At 47.9% G+C, this 22,477-nt stretch overlaps 1 protein-coding gene across 6 annotated transcripts; it reads right to left on the bottom strand.

Moving 5' to 3' along the window:
* Positions 1 to 52: 52 nt before the first annotated feature.
* Cdip1 (cell death inducing p53 target 1) lies at positions 53 to 22,143 on the bottom strand. Of its 6 annotated transcripts, none has more exons than XM_037201243.1 (7): positions 22,055 to 22,142; positions 9,993 to 10,028; positions 3,942 to 4,016; positions 3,339 to 3,446; positions 2,934 to 3,089; positions 2,027 to 2,300; positions 53 to 1,929 (listed from the first exon to the last, which is right to left on the bottom strand). In XM_037201243.1, exons 4-7 carry the CDS (start codon positions 3,421 to 3,423, stop codon positions 1,818 to 1,820), a joined length of 627 nt encoding a protein of 208 aa, XP_037057138.1. In that variant the 5' UTR covers positions 3,424 to 3,446; positions 3,942 to 4,016; positions 9,993 to 10,028; positions 22,055 to 22,142; the 3' UTR covers positions 53 to 1,817. The 6 variants fall into 6 exon arrangements, with proteins under 6 accessions (XP_037057138.1, XP_037057137.1, XP_028750716.1 ...); XM_037201242.1 differs by lacking the exon at positions 22,055 to 22,142 and adding an exon at positions 21,724 to 21,840 and having other exon boundaries at positions 9,993 to 10,043; XM_028894883.2 differs by lacking the exon at positions 22,055 to 22,142 and adding an exon at positions 21,724 to 21,837.
* Between the last annotated feature and the right edge of the window lie 334 nt (positions 22,144 to 22,477).

Below are 22,477 nucleotides of genomic sequence, written 5' to 3'. Positions count from 1 at the left end.
CTTTAAAAGCACATACTTATATTTAAACAATTTATGGTCTAAAATAGAAATGTGAAGTTAAATATTTTTATTAGTAGGAATCTATTCCTGTAAACGTCTTATGTGAAAAAAAAAAAATGGTAAAACAGCAGGGAAACTCTTGAAAGGTGAGCTCACCACCTTCACAGTTGAGATGGTTCGTTTTCCCAAGGCCAACTTGGTTCAGAGCCTGAGTGCCAGACTTCAGTGTTTATCTTCAGACTATGAGGTCTCAGTCCAGTAGTGCTGTCTTGTTTAAGGATCAAAGAGCAACACCTTCAGGTTAGGTCACTAAGCTAGAACAGGGCTCCAGTTCTCAGGCTCTGCAGTCTGGACACCTAATTATGTAAATGGTAGAAACCAGTGCTGAAACCAAAACCTCCCTGGCACAGAACAACTGGGTCCCCCTAGGACAAGTCTATATATAATTCTGGTTTGGTGTAATTGGGTTCTTAAACATGTGTTGTTTCCCAGGCCCAATCTCTTGCCTGCCAGTAGACTACCTGTATGTAGTCCCACCCTGTCCCTCAGAAAAAGAAGGAAACCAAGCAAGACAGCAGAGGCCCAGGGCAGGGAAGTGAAAGGGCCGATTTAATGAAACTACAAACTGGGACCAGGCCACAGTTCACAGTGATAGGAGGCCATGCAGTGGTAGTGTGAGACCAGGAGAGGGACAGCAGCAGGACACAGCATCCATGTGGGCATATTCACAGACCATTCAGGAAATAGACAAGTTTGGGTTTACACCCTGGGCAAGACTCATGTCCCTAGGACACCCCCACCACTTGTGACTTCTTCCTGGTCCCCAGCCCAGTGCCACAGTTGTCCCTACTTAAGTGCCCCAATACGGAAACAGGTCAACTATGGCAAAAAGACTGGCACTTACTCCAGAGACCAATGACCCTTACAAGGAGGCTCTTCTGATCGGCCCTCTGTCAGTAAGCCACCAGGCAGAAGTTGTACTCATACACAGCACAGACATCAAAGTAAACAGGACAGGCTCATGGGCATTCATTCTTTCTGGCCCCAGAAGATATAGGGGTTCACAGAGGTGTGGCCAGAAAGGAGAGCTGCATATTGACTGACTCAAAGTAAGCTAGGTGAGAACAAGGGCAAGTTCTTCTTAGTTACCAGGGCTTTAACTAGCCCAGCGTCATCTTTGCCTTATACTAGGGAGCTCTTGGGTAGCTCCTGGACAGTGGTAGAAGTCCTGGTTTTCCATACCTGAGAGTTCTGATGCCCAGGGTTGACAGTCATTATTTCTTAATCCACCTTTGGCACCCCGGAGAACATATTCCACATAAACCCAGGCTTTAAGACCCTGTCTTGCTTGGGTCCACTTAACTCTAGATGATGTCCTGACCTCATTCCAGCAGATCAGAAGCAACTGTGGTTCCAGGCACAACCCTCACTGTAGGCCTAGTCTGGGACCTATTAATGCTCTGGGTGCTTTTGGTCCCAAGAAGAGTAAGGACCAGGCCTGGACCTTATGCAGAAAGGAGGAATGAGGACCCCAGTAAGAGACCCTCTCCAGCTTATCTTCTGGATTACAAATGCCCAAGCAACACACAAGATCAGTGCCACCCCATGCCACCCACTGGCTCTTGACCTTAAATCCAACAGAATTTTTGCTGGAAGAGTTGGATGCTCAGGGAAGGGCAAGGTGAGGACAAGATTTCCAGGGGACAGTGGCAGAACTTCCAACCCTAAGTGGGGGCTGAGGGGTAGTGACCACTGAGCATGGGGAGCAAAGCACATGGGGCCAGACTGATAGATGGGGGAGTCCAAGTCTAGCTCCGTTAGCACAAGCGCTTGTATGTGTAGATGTAGGCTTTGCAGCTGGGACATGTGTGCGTCACATCCTTGAAGTCGTTGATGAGGCAGGGGATCAAGCAGCAGCCCAGATCACATCTGAATTGAAAACAGAGACAGGCTGAGGCCTGAAGACAAGGTCGGGCAGCATACAGAGCCCCAGTAGTACCACCTCTTGTCATCACCCCATACCTACCCCATGAAGCAGCAGAAGAAACCCAGTACAAAGTTCATCAGGCCAATCTCATAGGAGATCTTGGTGGTGATTGCCTGCTGGCAGTGGGGGCACACTGTTTGCACAGGTGCACCTTCAAAGATCTCTCCCTGTAGCACTGTCACCGTGGTAGCTGCCCCTGATGGGACCAAGACTGTGGCCGTGTGGCCCCCAGGACCAGGATAGGGCCCTGGTGGGTAGGGTCCTGGTGGATAATAGCCCATAGGTGGGTGAGGGCCTGGAGGAGGGTAGAAACCTGGAACAACACACAGAGAGGTCACTGGCTGGCTGACTGGCTGGCTGAGAGAACATAAAACACATGATCCTAGCAGTTAGGGCATAGCCTCCTGCCACCTTCCAAGAGGGCCAAAGTGTCAGTGGGAACAGACCTTCGCTCAAGGTGACCATTTATAACGACCCAGGTCACATTGAGACCAAGACAGATATGGCAGAGATGGGAGCATAGTCCATCTCTCCTTAACTGCCTTGCCTGTCATGCCAAGACTGTTCCTCCATGCCTGCAAGGGTGAGGGCTTCAGCAACAAAAGGGAAAGCATCATACCTCTCCTGTATACAAAGTTTTTGCATGTCAATGTCTAATATACCAAAGACCACCCAACTCAACCCCAGAAACTAGAGGAACCACAGACTCTGGGCCTGAAGCTACTGGTGAGCAAAGGCCCAGGCCTCCATTGGGGGCTTAGGTCCCTGCAGGGAAAAGCCCCACCACACCACAGTCCTCAGCATGAACCACTATAACCCTCCCTCAGTGGGGGACAAGCTCCTCCTTTGCCACCATTTTCATTTCATATGGCATGACTGATGCCTTCCCACAGTGAATTTGAGGTGGCAGCTGCCTCTGCTTCCTTCAAGTTTCTTCCCAACTCACCTGCAGGCATGTAGGCTCCATCTGCATTCATGTGAGGGGGTACAAAGCCAGGCTGAGGCATTGGATGACCCGGTGGCTCATAAGGTGGGGGAGCAATGTCAGCTGAGGGCAGTGGCATGCCTGGTGGCGGCTGCATCACCGCTGGGGAGGTACGGCCTGGACAGAGAGGGGCAGAAAGGCGGCGGCTAAGCTGGTCTCTACACACAGGCTGGGCACAGGGTGACCCTGAAGCAGCATTAGTTCACTGTGAAAAGCCTCAACCACACTTGGAATGGAGAGGGAGTTGCAACAGGGACACCAGAAGGCTGAGGTCAGGAAAGACCCTCAAGACAATAGCTAATGACATAAGGAACTAGCCCTAGCAATCCCATCTGGGAACCTTACCCAGATCTCCGACATCCTTACCTGGAGTAGGTGGGGCTCCACTTTTTTCCTCTAGTAGTGGGGCTGTAGGGCCTCCAGGGTAAGGAGGGGGTGGCTCGTTGGACATCTTTGCTGCTGATACTCCTGGACCTGGGGGGAAATAAATTCAGCTCCTTGTTTCTATTCAGGGCCAACACACTAGGTTGTGACCATCTTCAGATGCCCACCAAGCCCAAGCACCTCAGTGTTTTCTCTGGCTCCTCTCAGGGATTCTCTGTTTAAGCTCAGGTACCTGAGTTCTACCACCTTTTACTTTCCTCAAAAGGAAATCTAAGTGTGTGGAAGATCAGGGTTGGTGGCTAGGTTCAGTGACCTTGGGAGCATCAGTGACCACTGGGTTCCCTCTGACACTTGGGATCTCTATCTCTGCCAGGGACAACCCACCTTTACACTTTCTTTAGAAGCTGGAGGGTAAGGATAGAACTCTAAGGACAAGTCCCAGCAATCATCTCTGGGAACCTGACCCCTACCTCTACCCAGGGAAGCTTGGCACCCAGTCTTCCAACTCTTAACTGAGCCACAGAGGAGTGGACTTCTACCACAGGCTGCTGTAGCAGGGTTTGGAAAGGGCTCTGGATTTCTTACCTCAGATTCTTGGTGCACAGAGAAAGCAAGCAGGTGGAGTAATTCAGCTACTGGCTGAGACAGGGATCCAGGAAGCTATTTTAGGGAAAGAGGAAGCAACATCTTTAACCAGAGGCTTCCAGGTGAGCTATTCACCATGCTTACTCACAGCTTTAACCACTCTACTCCCCACCCTTTTTTCCCCCCAAGTGGCACAGCTGCTGGATCCTGGGTGCCCACCATTCTCAATCCCCAGATCCAATTCCCATGCTTGAAAGAATGCAAAAGGAGTCAGCTGTGGGTTGGTGTCTGGCACTGACTTATCCCCTTCTGTTTTGCTTGGAAGGTATGAAAAGTTAAGAGTCAGGCAAGAGAAACACTGTTTTATCCCATCAAATGTCCTGAGTACTTGCTGCAAGGCACTGGTGGAGAAGCAGATGCCCTTACAGTATGTCCAAGCGCACAGACAGATGTACCAAGTTTGCCAAGGGTGAGGGATCCTGGGGCTCATGATTCTTTTTGGTCCTAACTCTTCAACTTCATTTTTTCACCCCTTTAAAATAGTCTCACTGTGTAGTTCAGTCTGGCCTCCAATTCTCCATCCTACTGCCTTAGTTTCCCAAATGCTGCTATTATAGGCATGCACCAGGACACCTTGCTTTCTAAATTTAACAAATCGGTGGTAGGGGCAGAGAGATCAGATTCAAGCTTTGGGTTCAATTTCAATATTGACAAGTTTGAGAAACTCTACTTGTGACCAATGCAGCCTAACACCCCCATGCCTTCTGCAGGAGGTCACTCAGGCAACCTGAGTATAGGGTTCTTTGTCTGCACCACACTGCAGCTTCAGCCCACACCTTTCCACAGGCAGACCCATGGCTGAGCTTCCATCTATTACTCCGGGTTATATATAGAGCCACTCTTCTGAAAAGCCACCTCACATCTCACAGTCCCAACCTACAGATAATGTCTGAGTCTGAAATACCATGTGCATTTCATTCAGTGGCTTTGGGGGCTACTTTTTCAAAGTAGCAATCATAGGATGGAAACCTGATGGGCATCTCAGCAATACAGCCCTACCTGGCTTCCCCTCGCCCTGCTGAAATTCTACCAGGGAGTTGCAACTCTACCTTTATTTGGCCACACTCACCCACCAGACTGAGCTCTTGCTTCTCTGAAGGACTTCCAGATGAGGGTTTTCACAGGAGCAAGGATGGAACTGACATTCTGGGGTGCCTACCAAAACTTAGGAGACTCTACTAGGAGCCATGAACTAAAGCAAACTGCTTTACTCCCGACTCCCATCCCAGGCCATATGGAATGTGACTCAGCTCCAAGGAGAAACATCTACAGTCTTGTAACATGGGGTCAGCAGAGCACCAGAACTCCATCTCATCTCCCATTCAGGGGAGAGGGTTGGCTTGTATCAGGCTAACAGTGGACAATAAAGAGATCTGGAATCAGACAAACCTGGCCTCAAGTCCAGGGTCTTAGCATGTCAGTCTCTCCACCTTCCTGTATGAGAAAACCCCTGTCCCAGGCACACATACAACCTAATCTCTAGTACATCCCATGGGGGAGGGGGTCCTGCTGAGGGGCTGAAAGTGTTCTGCAGTTACATCACAGTGATAGTTGTACAGCTCGTTCAGTATATCAAAAGCACCAAACATAACAAGTAGTGGGGAATTATGCTTACAAATAAATTGTTAGGCAATTTCATGTAGTACAAATGTCACAGACTACAGAAACTAAGATGGCTGTGACAACACTTAATCTATGGGACCCTTGTACATGCAATCCAACCTTTACCAAAACATTGTTATGTAGCACGTGGCTGTACTCTGAAAGAACACAATTCCAAAACAGGCCCCTGAAGGACAGTATTGTCTGGTATGATGGCTAATTTTGTCAACCTGGCACACCTGGGAAGCAAGAACCTCAAAGAACTGCCTCTGTAAAAGTGGCCTATGGGTATGTCTGTGGGGCATTTTCTTGCTTGCTAATTAATTCATGAAGGAGTGCCCAGTCCACTGAAGGCAGTATTAACCCTACGCAGGTGGACCTGGGCTATGTAAGAAAAGTAGCTGTGAGTCTGGCAGCGAGCCAGTAGCGTTTTCTTTAGGTTTCTCCTTGCACGCCTGTCCTGGTTTCCCTTGGTGGTGATAGACTGTAACCTGGAAGCTTTAAGCTAAAACAAACCCCTTCCTCTCCAAGTTGCTTTTGGTAATGGTGTTTTATCACAAGAACAAATAAAGCAAACTAAGACACTTGGGATGGAAAGGGAGCGAGATGGGGACTGGACTCCTCCTGGTATGCTAAGTACAGTTGTTCTTCTCTGGGTCTCTTGCTTCCCAGAGAGGAGTTCCAAGCACAAGGCCTCAGGGCCCTGAGAACTGCCCCAGGCATTCTACTTGGCTCTCAACTATTCATTCTACAGTGCAATTGATCTAAGGCCAAGGCAGAGCCTGGCAGCCTGCCCCTGATAAAGGGCCCCTTGGAGGGGAGTGACAGCAGGGTGCATATCTCCTAGCCACAGCCAATGGCTGTAGGGTCTTAGAGTAAACTTAATTCTCTGGTTGAAACTGTCCTACACACTGCAACTGAGGGTAACCAGCATATTCCCATGGTCTTTTCTGTTCCCCAGAGTGACAAGCAGCAGGCATACTACCAAGTCCCAGTGTGGCAAAGCTCAGGAGAGAGGAAAGGGGAATTTTGAATCTTGAGACATGGGACAACCAGCCTGGCCAGCTCTGTGCACAAGCTCTTACAGGACTGAAGATGAGGGGATGAGGCAAAGGTGACGGAGAGGACAAGGCTTAGAGGGACTCTCTGACATGACTTTTTCTAGGTCTACACACCAATGGTTCTCCAAACTTTTTGTTCTGTGGACTTATTTTTTATCCTCCTTGTGGACTTCTTTACACCTGATTATTGAGCACTTCAAATGGACTTATATACAGACTTACCAATACCATATTAGAAATCTCTCTTAAATACTTAAAAACAAAAAAAAAATGAAGAATTAAAAAAATAGATGAAGGCTAAGAATATAGCTCAGTGGGAGAGCAACTTCCTTGCATATGCAAGGTCCTAGGTTCAATCCCCAACACCAGAAAGAGTGAAGTGTCATGAAACTATCAAGTTCACAGTGGCAGATTAAGTTTTCAAAACTCCAATTAATATTTACCAATAGATTTTAACAGTGGCAAATCAATTACAGATTTAGGTGGGAATGGTGGTGCTCGGCATTGTGAGGCTGAGGTAGGAAGACTGGTAAGCTTGAAGCCAAACTGAGCTACAGAGTGAGACAATGCCTCAACAAGTTCAAACCAGGGGCTGGAGAGATGGCTCAGCAACTAAGAACACTTGTTGCTTCTACCCAGGTTCAGTTCTCAGTATTCACATGGCAGCTCACAACCACCCAGTTCTAAGGAATCCAACGCTCTCTTATAACCTCCACAGGCACCAAGGCACATGTCTGTCTGTCTGTCTGTCTGTCTGTCTGTCTGTCTCTGTCTCTCTCTCTCTCTCTCTCTCTCTCTCTCTCACACACACACACACACACACACACACACACACACACACTCAATACTGTACTCACATACTAAGAATTAATAAAGGTGTGCTTGCTGTGGCAGCACGTATACTAAAATTCAGATGATAGAGTGATAGCAGGATCTCCTGCACAGGATGACATGTAAATTCAAGACACTGCTGTAGGTTTTTTTCCTTGTTACTGTTAAGCTGTTTATTAGTTATATTTAGTTTAATAACCATTTTCTTATGAGGAGGCTTTATGTAAAGCTATTGGAAAAGGTTTAACCATACTCATTTTGGTAAGTTCTTGTTGCTATTAATTTTTTAAAACTTAGTGTTTACATGCACATACCATGGCATGTGTGTGGAGGGCTGAGGACAACTCTGGAGTCAGTTGTCTCAATCCACCTTTCTGTGGCGGTCATCAGGTTTGTGTGCTAAGCATCTTACCCACAGAGCCATCTCATTGGTAACCATTGACTTTTGACTAATAAAAACCTATCTTTAACCAGGCAGTGATGGCACACGCCTTTAATCTCAGCACTTGGGAAGTAGAGGCAGGGACAGGTGGATCTCTATGAGTTTGGTGTGAGTTTGAGGCCAGCCTGGTCTACAGAGCAAGTTCCAGGACAGCCAAGGCTAAATAGAGAAACACTGTCTGGAAAAACCATAAATAAATAAATAAATAAATAAATAAATAAATAAATAAATAAATAAATAAATAAATAAATGGAGAGAGAGGGAGGGAGGGAGGGAGGAAGGAAGAAAGTAAATAAATAAATAAATAAACAAATAAATAGTAAGAATAGAGTTTTTGCTACCTTTCCTTATGAGGCACCAGCCTGTATGTGCATGCTGTGTGTAGTGGTAAAGGCTAGTGCAGCTCAGTGCCCCTGCCTTGATCCAACTGGGGCTCCAATGCTTTCTTCCAATCTGATTCTGAGCCACCCATGCAAATGCCAATACAATGCAGAGTCAAGGTAACTAATACTGTCTTTGCTCTACTAAGAAGGTAGTCTGACCTCCAGCTGAGACCTCAGGAAACTCTCCCCCAGGCTGCAGAAGACACCACTGTAGTGGAGAGACCCCACTAGACTGAAAGCAATACTAAATGTCTAAAGGCAGGGTCAATTTTCCACTGTCAAAGATACCTAGTCTTAGGTATCTCCAGGGAGAGCAGAGCCTGTTATTGTTCAACCTGGACTGCACCTCAGGGAGGCACCTGCTGCTGTACAAGCTTTTTAAATTAAGCAAGCAGTTGGGACATGGGCTCTGCACCAACCTTATTAAATCCAGCTCTCCATTTCTGACTTTGACATCAAAGCCTTGGTTTACTCATTTGCCTTCCTCTCATAATGGAAGAAAGGTTACCAGAGGGGGTCCAAAATGTCCTCTGCTGGAGGGCAGGAGTTGGCCCACAAGAACATTGAATAAAAAGAAACGGTTACTTTATTACTCTCCAGGGACTAATGCCTCTATCCTGGACTGGTCTGATCCCTGATCATGCTACATGTGACCACCTGCAACCACTTTATTCAGAGACATTGTAGCAAGACCCAGACTGAGCAGGGGTCACAGCCTCTGAGAAATCCTCTAGATCGCTCTCCTGTTGGACTTTATCTTAAGACAAGTGGGACTTGCCTGGAGCTCTCCAAGTCAGCAACACCCCTAAGAAAGCATTCTACCTCAGATCCAGAGGCATGGAAGTAGGGTGCAGCTGCTGCAGAACTGCATTCTCAGGATCAGCTAACTACCACTGCTGCAAAGGTCGTCTCGTGACAGCCCTGGATTAAGACACCTGCTGGCCTCAGATGGGCTCCTCTATCTCTTAGAGCAGGTTTCAGGCATCTGGCCAGTGGCAGGGCATTCTGCCTCACCCAGTCTCCCATTTGCTGAGCATGAGGAGGCATCTGCTGGGTAGAAGGCCATGCAATGTGATGGGTCAAAACAACCATCGAGCATTAGGACCCTTATTGCAGTGGATCAGACTGGCCTCTAGGCAGTAGACTTAGCTGTTCTACCTTTCCCATACCCCAAGGACAGGTTTTAGCACAAGCCTATGTGGGGCCATGTGAGGTGAGATCCAGATGGCTGGTGTTCTCTCTTGGAACAACCAGCCACCTAGGCTGGTATCAACAGTTGAGTCATTACTCATTCCAACAACTACTCAGTGGTCCCATTAAAAACAAAACAGAACAAAACAAAAACAAAAACAGAAAAATCAGTGTTCTGGGGTTAAAGCCCAGGAGGAAGACTTGGCGGAGACAAAGTCCAGTAAAGCAAAGTCCAACAGGCAAAGAGGAAGAGAAGACAGTGACTGGGTGGCTGTTATTGGAGAGGACAGCAGCCTTGAGACTTGTAGGGAGGACCCAGCTACAGTGACTGCTTCTAAGCTCCAGACCTCAGATCCCAGACACAACTAGTGAGCAGACAGTCCCAGACCTGCTCAGGCTGAGATCCTCAGAACCACTCAACCTTGCACTTAGAAGACACTAGCAGGGCAAGATGTACATAGCTCAGTGGGAGAACACTTACTTAGTATCCATGGGGCCCAGGATTCAAGTTCTTGTACTGAAAAGAAAGAAACTTAGAACAGCAGGTGACATAGTGAGATCCTGTCTCAAAAACAACAACAAACAAGAAACAAACAAAGCCCAACCCAATTAGCAATGGAAACAGTCACCTTCCTTTCTTGACCATCAATGACATACTAAGAGCACAGGTCTTTCTGGCACTCTAGCATCATGAAAATCATTGAGGCCCTACAAATTCCTTAATCTCTGACTTCTTTTGGAAAATGGTGTTCTTGTGAGGCAGAACTAAACTCCAAATGCTGGGTCAGAGCAGGCTTTATGGAAGTAACAGGTAGTAGTTTTATCAGAAGATGCTTTTCATTGAACTACTATGCAAAGAAACATCATCCATTCCTAATGAAATCAAGGCTATGATTATGTCACACTGAAAATAACAGTGACAGATTGGGAAGAATGACAGCTTCATGAAGTAGGTGGCTGAGACACTAGCTGCACCCAAAGTCATCCTTCCTGTGTTTTTCCTTCTGTTATGAAATCAGTGGATTAATTAAAACACTCCTGCCCTAATTACAGTTCCCATGACCATGTGACTAAGCTCTGGCCAAGGCTGGCCTTAGTGCCTGGGCCATAGGAAGGCACTGAGGGAAGTCAGCTTGCCTAAACCAGGCACCCTTTTCTCCTTCCTGCTGGCTGGGCCATAGGACGTTGTTACAGTAGTACAGCAGTCATGGAACAACAGAAGCCAGTACTAAGGATAGCCATGGAGATTCCAACCACCTCTAACTCTTCCACATAATAGAGTAAACCTGTTGTAGTCAATTATTGGTAAATCAACTTCCAATTATTAGAAAAAAAATTTCCAATTATGGGAAGGAAAAGCCAGCATTACAAATAAATGTTACTTGGTCTGAAAGGCATACAATTTTTTTCCAGGTGATGAACTATCAAAACACTCCCATTAAGTTTCCAATTAAATTGTTTTCTCTACACATGTCACACAATATAATCTGTTAGGCTAGGAAGTTGGGGCAAATGCTTTCATTGTATAAAAACAGACCCCATTCCTGTCTCCTGACAGCACATAGCTATGGAAAAGTCACCATCTATGCTGGATCAAACCTTTCAGTAGGACTGCTTTAAGGTCACTATGCACAGCTCTGTAAAGAAGCCTAATAAATTCAGTGGTCACCCAGAATGAATTCTGGAAGAGTCACTCCTTGGTTTGTTGTTGGGACCGTAAGAGGGATAGACATTATTTATCTCCTAAGGAAAGGAATTTTAGCAACAGAGGCCATCAGTCATGGCCTCTACATAGAGATCCTCTCTCAAAAAAAAAAAAAAAAAAAAAAATCAAGGGCTCTGGGCAGTGGTGGCGCACACTTTTAATCCCAGCACTCAGGAGGCAGAGGCAAGTGAATCTCTGTGAACTTGAGGCCAGCCTGCTCTACAGAGTGAGTTCCAGGACAGGCTCCAAAGCTACCCAGAGACCCTATCTCAAAAAAGGGGGGGGCACCAAAACAGCTCCCCACCCCAATTGAGGAGGGTATGGTGGCACGTGTCTTTAATCCCAGCACTTGAGAGGCAGAGGTAGGAGGATCTCTGAATTTGGGGCCAGCTTGGCCTACACTAAGTGAGTTCCAGGGCTATACAGGGAAACCCTGTCTCAAAAAACAAAAACAAAAACAAAAAAACAAACAAAAAAAACCCACCAAAAACCAAGAAACATACACAAAAAAACAAAACAAACAAACCCAACAACAACAAGAGAAAATCAAGGGCTGGGGATGTGGTTCAGTCTAGAACACTTGCCTAACATGAAGCAAGGTGAGAGCGAGTGAGTAAGCCAGCCAGCCAGCCAGCCAGCCATGAAGGAAGCAGGAAAGCAGGATGCACAGTACAGAGATGAGGTAAACGAGCCTCAGGGCAGCACACAGATTAATAGAAATGGGTTAATAAAAAAAAAAAAAAGCTATCTAGAAACAAGCCAAGCTAAGGCCAAGCAGTCATAATTAGTAAGTCTCCATGTCATGATTTGGGGGCTGGCAGTCCAAGAAAGCCAGCTACATCTGGGTAGTGAGATCTTGGGAGGTTTAAATACAAATGCAGAAGCCTTTTGCTTGAGTGTAGTTTCTAGTTTTTCTATGATGAGCAGCAACTCCTTTCAATGATTCCTTCTTCAAAACGCTCAAAACTGGCCTGGAGGTGGTGCACATGTCTTTAATCCCAGCACTCAGGAGGCAGAGGCAGGCGAATTTCTGAGTTTGAAGCCAGCCTGGTCTACAAAGTGAATTCCAGGACAGCCAGGGATTGTTGGGGGATATTCAATCACATTGTGCATCCCAAGTTTGCATTTGTGTTAATCAGATAAAATTACTTTGGGTCAGGAGGCTGAGTTAGCAGTTAGCTGACAGAAAGTAATCATGGGCATCAGAGGGCATCTGGGAGACAGAGAGAGAGACAGGAAGTAGCAGGGAGGGATCTGGAGGGGCACAGCCTTTTCTGGTTTGGCAGGGTGGAAGCACAGGTCTTTCAGAGACGCCAGCAAAGAGAGAGGGTGAGCTATTTGCTACTCAGCCTCTCTGAGCTCACAGGTTTTCACTCCAGCCTTTGAATCTCGATTCTTATTTATAATTAGGATAGTTAAAGCTACCTTTAGCAGCAGCGACAGGGCCAGTGCCTGTGGGAACAGAATTCCTGCCAGCCTGAGGACTGAGCAGGCCACTGCCAGAAAAGCAGGCCAGTAACTGTAGTCTCAATTGCTGACTGAAATAGCATTAGATCAAGGAGCAACCACTATGCCAAAGTTGAAACGACAAGGGATACACAAAGAAAGCCTGTCTCAAAAAACAAAACAAAAACAAAACAAAAAACCTGTTAAATCTGTTACTCTGAATGCAGAAAGGTGCCTCAGACTATGATTGAGTTCTCCATGGCAGGCAAGGGAAACGGGCTTCTGAGAACTCTCCCTCTCAGATGTCACAAGCATCTTTTACTGGGTCTCTCTAGGTCTGGTATTGTGACTCCCATCTCTCTTCTGGGCTTTGGCAAACTGTCAATTAGACTAGGGCTTGCACGGAGAGCCAGCAAGTGACTTGATAGAGGAGGGCAGGCAAGCAAATCCCTGAGGGACACATGATACACTGAGAGTGATGTGGTTACTGGGTCTGCCCGAGGGAGGCGATTGTTGGTTCTGAGCCAAGAACATTGCCCAGGCTCCCCCATGGTCCTGGGCCCTTGCTCTGTTCTGAGCTGTTTCAGTGCTCAGCAGCTTGTTTCCATATATTCTGCTGCTGGTATAGAACAGGATGAAAGTGCACATGAGAGAAAATGAAGAGCAAAGGATGGAAAAAGAGCTACAACTTCAGGCACAACCAGAAATAAACGAGTTGTCGGCACCTGTTCCAAGGCCTGCCACGATGACTGAAAGCTAATTTTAGAAACACCACAAGCCTGAAGACCCATCACTTAAGCCACTAAAATGGAACTCTGGGGAAGAAAAGCCTGACATCTGCCTGCACTGAACTGACACAAATGGACAGTCTCTGGGTTATTTCACCCAGGTGTCTAAGTGAGATAAGACTGCTATTCTGACCTAGGAAAACACATAAGACACTGATGAGCAGCTAAACCATGTAGTCACGAGAGCCATAGCCAACAGGTACAAGGTTTTTTGTTGTTGTTTTTAAGATTTTTATTTTTTATATGTATATGTTTGTGTATCAGTGCATGCCATGTGTGTTTGGGTACCTGCAGAGGTGGGCACCAGATCCCCTGAAAGAGGAGTTATAGATGGTTGTGAGCCACTGGGAACTAAACAAGCTCGGGGTTCTCTTCTTTCATGTAGCTCAGAGTTACCACATTTGCTATGTGCTCCCTCTCCAAACTTTCTCTCACAACAATGAGGTGACCTCATCTTTAAGATACTAGATCTCTCATGCAATAGGTCACTCCTATTATTTTGGAGAAAGTTCTGCTTGGGGGAAGATGATAAGCTGCAGAGACATGTCACTGCTGATGTTGACTTTACAGAAGTCACAGCAATTGGTAAGAGGAAAGAAAACACCACAAAACACAGCAGACCTTGATGAGACCTCAACAACTTTTGTTTTGTTTTGTTTTTGTTTTTGTTTTGAGACAGGGTTTCTCTGTGTAGTTTTAGTGCCTGTTCTGGAACTCACTCTGTAGACCAGGCTGGCCTTGAACTCACAGAGATCCTAGCTCTGCCTCCCAAGTGCTGGGATTAAGGCGTACACCACCACCGCCCGGCCTCTCAACAACTCTTTAATGTTGCTGTCAACTGCTTTTTCAAGAGTAATTTAAAAGCAACAGACCCGTGTGTTGGAATACACCTTTAAAACCAGCACTAGGGATTAAACTCTGTGAGTTAGAGGCCAGCCTAGTCTACTTTTCCAGGCCAGCCAGGGCTATACAGTAAGATACTGCCCCCCTCAAAGGCTGGGAGGAGTGACCCCCAAACCTGAATATGCCAAGTCTAGGGTCACAGTGGAATCTTTATCAACAGCCTGCCCTTTGGATGTTTACACAGATGTTAACAAAGATAACTAGGAAGAATAGGAATCAAAGTGCTATGAGTGGAAGGCAACTAGTATTTTATAAGCATTATAGAACACGGTATATAAAGGTTGAACCAAGTTCCTACTGAAGTTGACATGGGACCCTGGGATATTCACTCACATCAGGTGGCATGGCAGAATTCTGGATTTTCCCTTTGGGAATGTACGTCGTGTGGAGTTGTCACTGTCTGATTCCCTTCTGATTCAGATCGCTCACCTTTCTGGCTAGAGAAGCATCTGAGGTAACTAAATCTGAAGTCCCAGCTAACATTCACTTGGGTGTCAAGCACTTACTAAGCACCCAAAGGTAGGAGCCACCAACTACTGGACACTACAGCAGGAAAGAAACAGCAACAGATTGGGAAGTGGGCTGAGGAGTGACGGGGCGATTCCGCTGCTCAGATATGCTAGAGCAGAGTCAGGACCCAACACACGCGCAGCAGCATTAGCCGTCCTCTCTTGTCATACTCTCCAAAATGGTCAAAGCACACCGGCCGCCCAGGGTGGTGGTACAATGTACAATCTCAGTATCTGGAAGGTGTAGGCAGGCAATCAGAAGCTCAAGGCCAGTCTCAGCTACATAGAATGTTTGAGGACAGCCTGGACTGTATAAGACCCTGGCTCAAAAACAAACAATGGGGTTGGAGAGATGGTTAAGAGCACTGACTGCTCTTCAGAGGACCTGGGTTCAGTTCCCAGCACCCACATGGCAGCTCACAACTGTCTGTAACTCCAATAGCCAACACCCTCATACAGACATACATGCAGCAAAACACCAATGCACATAAAGTTTAAAAAAATACACAATAGGACTTTAAAGGGCAGTTTGACCTCATAAGGTCTTTGCTTTACCAGCTGACTTTAAAACTAATTTAATGATTGTGCACCGGAGAATTCAACTCTCCATTTGCTACTATTTCGAGGGAAGAGTGAACCCACCATGGGCCTGTGCCTTCAGAGTTGATAGTTCATAGGAAGACAAGACAACGAAATTCAGGCAGTACTGAGGGTCTGCTATCTGTGAGGCACTTTCCTAGGCCATCAAGGTGGGAGACACTTAACAGATTGGGAAAGGGAGCTATAAATAGAAATGTAAACACAGTGGTTCAGTGAAGGAGGAACAATTAGGAAAGGAGTGCTACAGAGCTTCATTTACACAGGCAAGGCTTTGCTGAACATGAAACATTTCAGCACAGGCAATGTGAATGACGCGCAGTGTGGGGAAAAGGTCCAGGCAAGAAGTCAGATGCAAAGGCCTGCTGAGCAGACTGGAGAGAGGGGATCCTAGGGAGCTCCCGAAATGAGACAGGGAAGCAGTCAGGAGAGCACTGGGCTAAGATCTCTTTTTCACTGAATAATCTAGGAAATGGGGTGGGGGGTACTTAGGTTGTCCCAGTCTCCTTTTGCACTGTCTGGTGTGTGGTGGTATTCTAATTGTACTGAAATGTGATTTTGATTGTATGTTAATAAATAAAGTTGCCCGGGGGTCAGAGCTATTAGAGCCATAGACAGAGTGTGGTGGTAGTGGTGGTGGTGGTGGTGGTGGCGGCGGCGGCGGCGGCGGCGGCGGCGGCGGCGGCGGCGGCGCACGCCTTTTATCCCATAGATCTCTGTGTGTTCAGGGATACAGCCAGCATTGGAGACATATGCCTTTAAGATCTGGGGGGCTGTATATACAGACTGTGACGAGGCAGTCACGTGTTTGGGTTTACAACCAATGAGAAGGCAGAATGACTATGAAAAGACTTACACACAGGGAAATAGCTCTCTTTTGGGAAGCTGAGACCACCGCAGAAGGAAGGGTGAGATTTTAGCTCTGAGCTCTGACCTCTTGGCTTTCTCTTTTACATTGGTTCTGTGTTTCTTATTTAATAAGACGGTTGGTTACATCTACACTGGTGTACCATTATCAAACAGGTGGCTGCTAGAGAGGAGAACCATACAGCACTTGGGTACCTCTGGCAGTGCTAAGTACCGTTCCTTTTTGGCCAGTTTGAACCACAAAGAAACAGACCCTAGTGTGGCTCATCTCTAGGCCAAGGAGGTAAACCATGCATATGTGGAAGCCCAGCTGGACCACAACCAGGGGTGAAAAACTAAGGCCCAAGCCTTAGGGGATACAGAACACCTGGGAAATCTGAGAGCCAAGACGTGATCATGTGAGGTCTTCTTCCCTCAATAGGGCAAGGCTCTTCAGGTCTGAACATGGGCCAGTTTTATTCAGTGAATCCATCATTAACCTAGTTTCCTTTTCTAAGTGACTATTTATTCAAGAGTCAAGATCCTCCGCTCTTTAATTCAGACAATTCACTGCACCCTTGACAGTGAGAATTCAGTCTCAGTACTCAGGTACCCCTATAGATCCACCTGGGGACCTGGGGCACCCTTCAGAAGAATTTACAGAATAGGTAAGACCATTGGGTGACTCTAACCACCACGAGAGGTCTGTGGCTTGGGGCCCTGCAGGATGGCAGACAGGGCGCTCCAGGGCCCAAGGCACTAGTCACTCCCAGCAGAGGTGCAAACACGATGGCCCAGGCCCAGACTAGGACTTGGGGACAGTCTCTCCACAGCTCAGCTCATACTCCTGGACAGGAGTTCCCCATCCGGAAGGCCCTATTTCTGTATGCCACACCCAGTCACCAAACTAAATGGCTGAAAGGGGTTCCAAACATTTTTTTCCCAAAATTACAATTTATTTATGTATATGTGTGGGCTCATATGTCACGGTATGCCTGTGGAAGTCAGAGGCCAACCTAAGAGGTCGGTTCGTTCTTTCTGTTATATGTGTCCTTCGGATTGAACTCTAAAGTCAAATGCCTTATCTGCTGAGCATCTTGTCAGCAGCCAACTTTCTTACACTTTTATTTTATGGAGTTTTGCCTGCATGTATGTCTGTGCACTGCATTCATGGAGTGCCGAGGAGGCAAGAAGAGAGTATAGGATCCCACGGAACTAGAGTCAGCATAGGTGCTGGAACTGAACCCAGGTCCTCTGGAAGAGCAGTGAGAAGTGCTCTTAATTGCAAAGCCATTTCTCCAGCCCTGAACATTTGAAACATTTCCTTTAATCCTTAACTAGTACTTCCAGTTCTGTGGTCAAACAAACAAACAAACAAATAAAACCCTCTATCTCATCTAATGACCAAAGTTTGAGAGAAAAAGTCCAGGTTCAGCCCTATGTCCCAAACCCAGCCCCACCCGCTGTACCCTGTACTTCTCTGAACCAGTTGTACACGCCTGCTGAATAAATGAGTCCATGTGGTTTGGGACTAACTCAGTGAACATCCTATGCCATTCCTAACCCAAATGCCCACTACCCTCTGCTCTGGAGCCACAGCACAGCCACAGCCGAGGCAGGCTTCAGTCTTCTTTTGAAAGTGCCTTTATTTTTGGTCAAAGTTAAAAACAGGAAAGAGCAGGTTGGTGGTGGTGCACAGTCTTTAATTCCAGCATTAAGGAGGCAGAGGCAGGTGGATTTCTGGGAGTCCAAGGCCAGCCTGGTCTACAAAGCGAATTCCAGGAGAGCCAAAGCTACACTAGAGAAACCTGTCTCAAAAAACAAACAAACAAACAAAGCAAAACAACCCCTTCCCCAAATAAAAACGGGAAAAAATGCCACTTCTTGAATCCCGATCGGCTCCAAAGAAGAGCAGTCACAGCGGAGCCAGCACAGGCCCCGCTTCTGTGGTCCTCTGCCTTTGACCCGTTAGTTCAGGGTGAAGGCCTGCTCTGTCACTGTGTGGGAACTCTTGATGCTTCCTCTGCTACAAGAGCTAGGCATGAGAGCTAGGCCCAGACTACCTCCTAGGCCAGTGGTTCTTAACCTTCCCAATGCTTCCACCCTTTTTTTCAGTTCCTCGTGTTGAGATGACCCCCAACTATAAAATTATTTGTGTTGCTACTTCATAAGTGTAATTTTGCTGTTATAAATTGTAATGTAAATATTTGTGTTTTCTAATAGTCTTAGGTGACCCCTGTGAAAGGGTTGTTAGACCTTCCCAAAGGGTCTCGACCCATAGGTTGAGAACCACTATTCTAGACAGACAGTCAGCTGAGGCGCAACAATAAACACACAACAGACACCGCACTGAAGTCTCACTCCACTCGCCCAACCTGTAAGGCTGCTGTACTCAATGCACTGAACCATAACTACTCATCGAAGAGTAAGAAGTTAGAATTCGCCAGGCAGCGGTGGCGCACACCTCTAATCCCAACACTGGGGAGGCAGAGCCAGGTGGATCTCTGTGAGTTGAAGGCCAGCCTAGGCTACAGAGCGAGATCCAGGACAGGCACCAAAACTACACAGAGAAACCCTGTCTCAAAAAAACCAAAAAGAAAAAAAAAGAATTCTTCTCAAACAACACTCAAATAACCTTGACACCTTATTACCTACGTCCACTGGTGTTTCTTCTAGAAGGAAAATCCCAGGCACAGCATGCACCTGGATCTGAGTTCAGACTAAACTACTATTCATTGAGTATGTGGCTATCAGGCACTTTCAGTTTTAGCTGAACCCCTCTGCCCCCCGCAGGTAAGAACTGTTGAAATGGATCACCCAATGGACAGACCAACCAAGGACTTTCAGCACTCACATCAGAAGCATGGTGGTGAGAACTATTTTCTATAAAGAAAATGTACTACAACTGCTTTCAAAGGAAGAATAAATGTGTTTTTGTAAACCAACACCCCCTGCCCATCTCCTGGACTCAAGCAATCAATTCTTCCACCTCAGCCTTTACAGTAGCTGAGAATACAGGGGTGTACCACCAGGCTGTTTGCTAAGACTTCTTTATGTTCTGCAGCTCCATGTTCTCTCTTGTCTATCATGAAGGAATCCGAATCTTTTCAGGACTTACAGAAGACACGGATGTTCATCTAGACTGGTGGTGTTCTTTGCCTAAATGCAGCATATGAGGTTCTGAGAAGGGAAATGGCCTTTCCTAGAGTTCCAGAGTCACAACGATGGACCTTCAGTGTGGTCTGCCATCTCCAAGTCTAGGAAATACTTGTCCCAGAACCCATTATCACCACCAGAGTTCTGAGGCACCAGGTAGGCCCAGGGGGCCACAGGCTTAGGTGGGTGGGTGGTTCTGGAAGGGTAAGGGGCCCTAAGGAAGGGCTGAGGCCTAGCTTGCTCTGCCCTCTGCAGTGGTATACTACTATAGAGCCTCCCCTACAAGACATAGTGTTTGGGAGAATCCTGGGCGGACATTTCTGTTTTGTATAATCTACTTCTAAGTTCTCTTACTCTCCTCCTCACCCCAGTAAAGACCAACTCCTCTGTAGAACTCCCTACATTCTGACTTCTTACTAGAACATCCTTCATAATAACATCAACGACAAGCCTTTTCCTGCCACATCTCCCACGCTGTGTGCTCTTTATGTTTCTGCCTTTTGGGTAGTGTTTCTTCCCCACTCCCTCCGGAGCTGAGGACTGAACCCAGGGCCTTGTGCTTGTTAGGCAAGCGCTCTACCACTGAGCTAAACCCCCAACCCTTGGGTAGTGTTTCTGAAAGCAGGGGATTTTACAGAGCTTGTTTCTTCTCCCTTACAAATGAGCAGGGTGTGTAACATTCTAGTGTTCACAGCTATAGAACAAGTACAAAGACCTGTAGGACTCAAAGCCATAGCCGTAATTCATCAGTACCACGAGGGTACCGGTTGTGGACCTCGACCCTGTTCTAGAGCTTCGAAAACACCCACCACACCAGCAGGTTCAAACTGGGCAAGCTTGTAACATACAAAATGAGCCAAGAGAACAAGGCTAAGGGCTAAACAAACAGACAGCTCATTTTAATTATTGCCAGCATAATCTGCTGGGACAACCAGGCTTCTGGGACTCATTCCATTTTCTTTCTCTCAAAACAGTTTTGTTCCCTCAAGTATTCTTTACACACTCCCTATTTTTGATTCTAGAAGCATGATCAGCTGTTTTTAAGTCTTCTAAGAGTCTATGTAAAGGTCTCTCCTAGTTCTAAAACTACATCCTATGAGAAACTCTCCAGATCTTCAGGGCTGGGAGGCAGGCTGACTTTTAAATAGCCAAAGTTGAAAAATCAATAAGCAACAAGATTTCGAAGACTAGTTAATAATATGCAAGCTTAACTACTAGGAATGGAAATATACTGTTATCTGCAGTGTACTTTGGCATGCATGAAAGTAAGAGACTGCTGGATGGGTACACAATAAAGAACGATAATAACTGTACATTCTAGGTGGTAGTCCATGGGTGTGCACTGTAAAAGTCAACATTTTCTGTATGAGTTGAATTTTTCCTAATTAAACGTCGGGGTACAGGAGGTCTTCAAGACAGTGAATGACTGAAAATATCTTTCTTCTTATGAACAGAGGGCAAGAAGAGCAGACATGCCCGTCCCTTCCCACCCAAGTCAGGTCAGCCCCAATGGATGAAGCAAAGTACCAGGGAGAGCAGTCCTATTTGCTCAAACAATGCCCAGCTACGGAACGCCCTCCCCCCAGGGCCCCTGGTCCTTACTCCTGAGACACAGGTTCTCTGTACCAAGTGTGCATGAGAATTTCTGGAGGGCTTACTAAATACAGATTTTTGGGCCTCACTCCTTAACGGTTCAATCAGGTCCTAGGAGATGGGGAAAGTCCAGGTCTTTCTGATGCAGAGGATCCTACGCTGTTCACTCCATCTTCCTTCACACCTGTTGAGAGCCCCAGGGGACCCACCTCCTCCAAGGTCCTGGATGGCCTGGGGCTTCGCCAGCCCACTGCCTTCCTAACGTTCTGCGGGAGCGCCTCGTAGAGCCACGTCCAGACCTGCAAACGGGCGGGGGAAGGAGACCGAGACGGGCTCCTCCGGGGCCGCCAAGGTCAACCGCGGGTTTCTGAGGTGGCTTGGCGCGGGGACCCTCCCCGACTGACTGCCGTTCCTCTACCCTCCATATCCCGAGATCAAATGGCACACAAGCCTTCCTTACAGAAACGCAGAAAGGCGTGACAAGAGATCACCGGAGTGGGCTGGCCCTTCTCCGGCCGATAATCCCGGGTCTGCAGGCCCTGTCGCTCGAGGCCCTGAAAAGCAGTCCCTCGCAGCCCAGCAGCTGCAGCCACGCCGAAATCAACTGTCCTCCCTGATTCTGCGTCTCAGCGGGAATGGCCTCCACCACGCTACCTCAGCCCCGTTTACCTCGGAATCCAGGATCCCGAGGACGGAAGAACATAGAGACCCGCGCAGGTCCGGCCGGGTGCTCCGGGGAGCCCCTCTATCAGCGGACTCGGAGCGCACAGCGCCCCCGCACCCGGAGGACCCTGGAACTTGTAGTCGTGCTACGCAACCGCAGCATTCCCTGAGGCAGGGGGGCGCCTACGGCTCCCGGCACCCACCGCGCCGCGGAGGGGCGGGGGCGGGGCTCCGCGGGCTAGATCACGCGGGCCGAGGGTTTCGTAGCCCAGCCCCCGCCTCGGCGCGCGGGAGGGGTCCCACCGGAAGCCGCCGCGAAGTCTCCGAGGCGACTCACCGTCTGTGGAGCCCCTCACGGCGCAGCTGCAGGAGCGGAGGAGCTGTCGCTATCGCACCCGGTTCAGAGGAAACAGCCAGGCTTTGGAGAAAGGCCCCAGCTGCTGGCCTCGCAGCGAAGGGCGGAGCTTAGCGCACACGTGACGAGCTCGGGTGACGTCAGTGGAGGCGCGTTGCAGGCGTGAGATAAGCACGTGGGAGTACCCAAGGACTGTCGGCTGCGGGAAAGGCCGGAGAGTGAGCCAGGCGGTGCCCGCGCCCCATCCCTCCGCCAGCCCCGCGCCCCATCCCTCCGCCAGCCCCGCGCCCCATCCCTCCGCCAGCCCCGCGCCCCAGCCCTCCGCCAGCCCCGCGCCCCAGCCCTCCGCCAGCCCCGCGCCCCAGCCCTCCGCCAGCCCAGCCCTGCTGTGCACGGCCGGGGAGA

The sequence above is a fragment of the Peromyscus leucopus genome, chromosome 8b (assembly GCF_004664715.2).
Source record: "Peromyscus leucopus breed LL Stock chromosome 8b, UCI_PerLeu_2.1, whole genome shotgun sequence".
In the NCBI taxonomy this organism is placed as follows: Eukaryota; Metazoa; Chordata; class Mammalia; order Rodentia; family Cricetidae; genus Peromyscus; species Peromyscus leucopus.
Note: the sequence above shows the minus strand (reverse complement) of the source record. Positions and strands in the feature narration are given on the sequence as shown.

What these genes read in the sequence shown, in the direction of transcription:
- Cdip1 (XM_028894882.2), bottom strand. Translation starts at nt 3,423, where the DNA reads ATGTCCAACGAGCCACCCCCTCCTTACCCTGGAGGCCCTACAGCCCCA. An exon ending in TGGAGCCCCACCTACTCCAG is followed by an intron (nt 3,090 to 3,338) that starts GTAAGGATGTCG and finishes CTCTCTGTCCAG; the next exon opens with GCCGTACCTCCCCAGCGGTG. An exon ending in TTCTTCTGCTGCTTCATGGG is followed by an intron (nt 1,930 to 2,026) that starts GTAGGTATGGGG and finishes TTTTCAATTCAG; the next exon opens with ATGTGATCTGGGCTGCTGCT.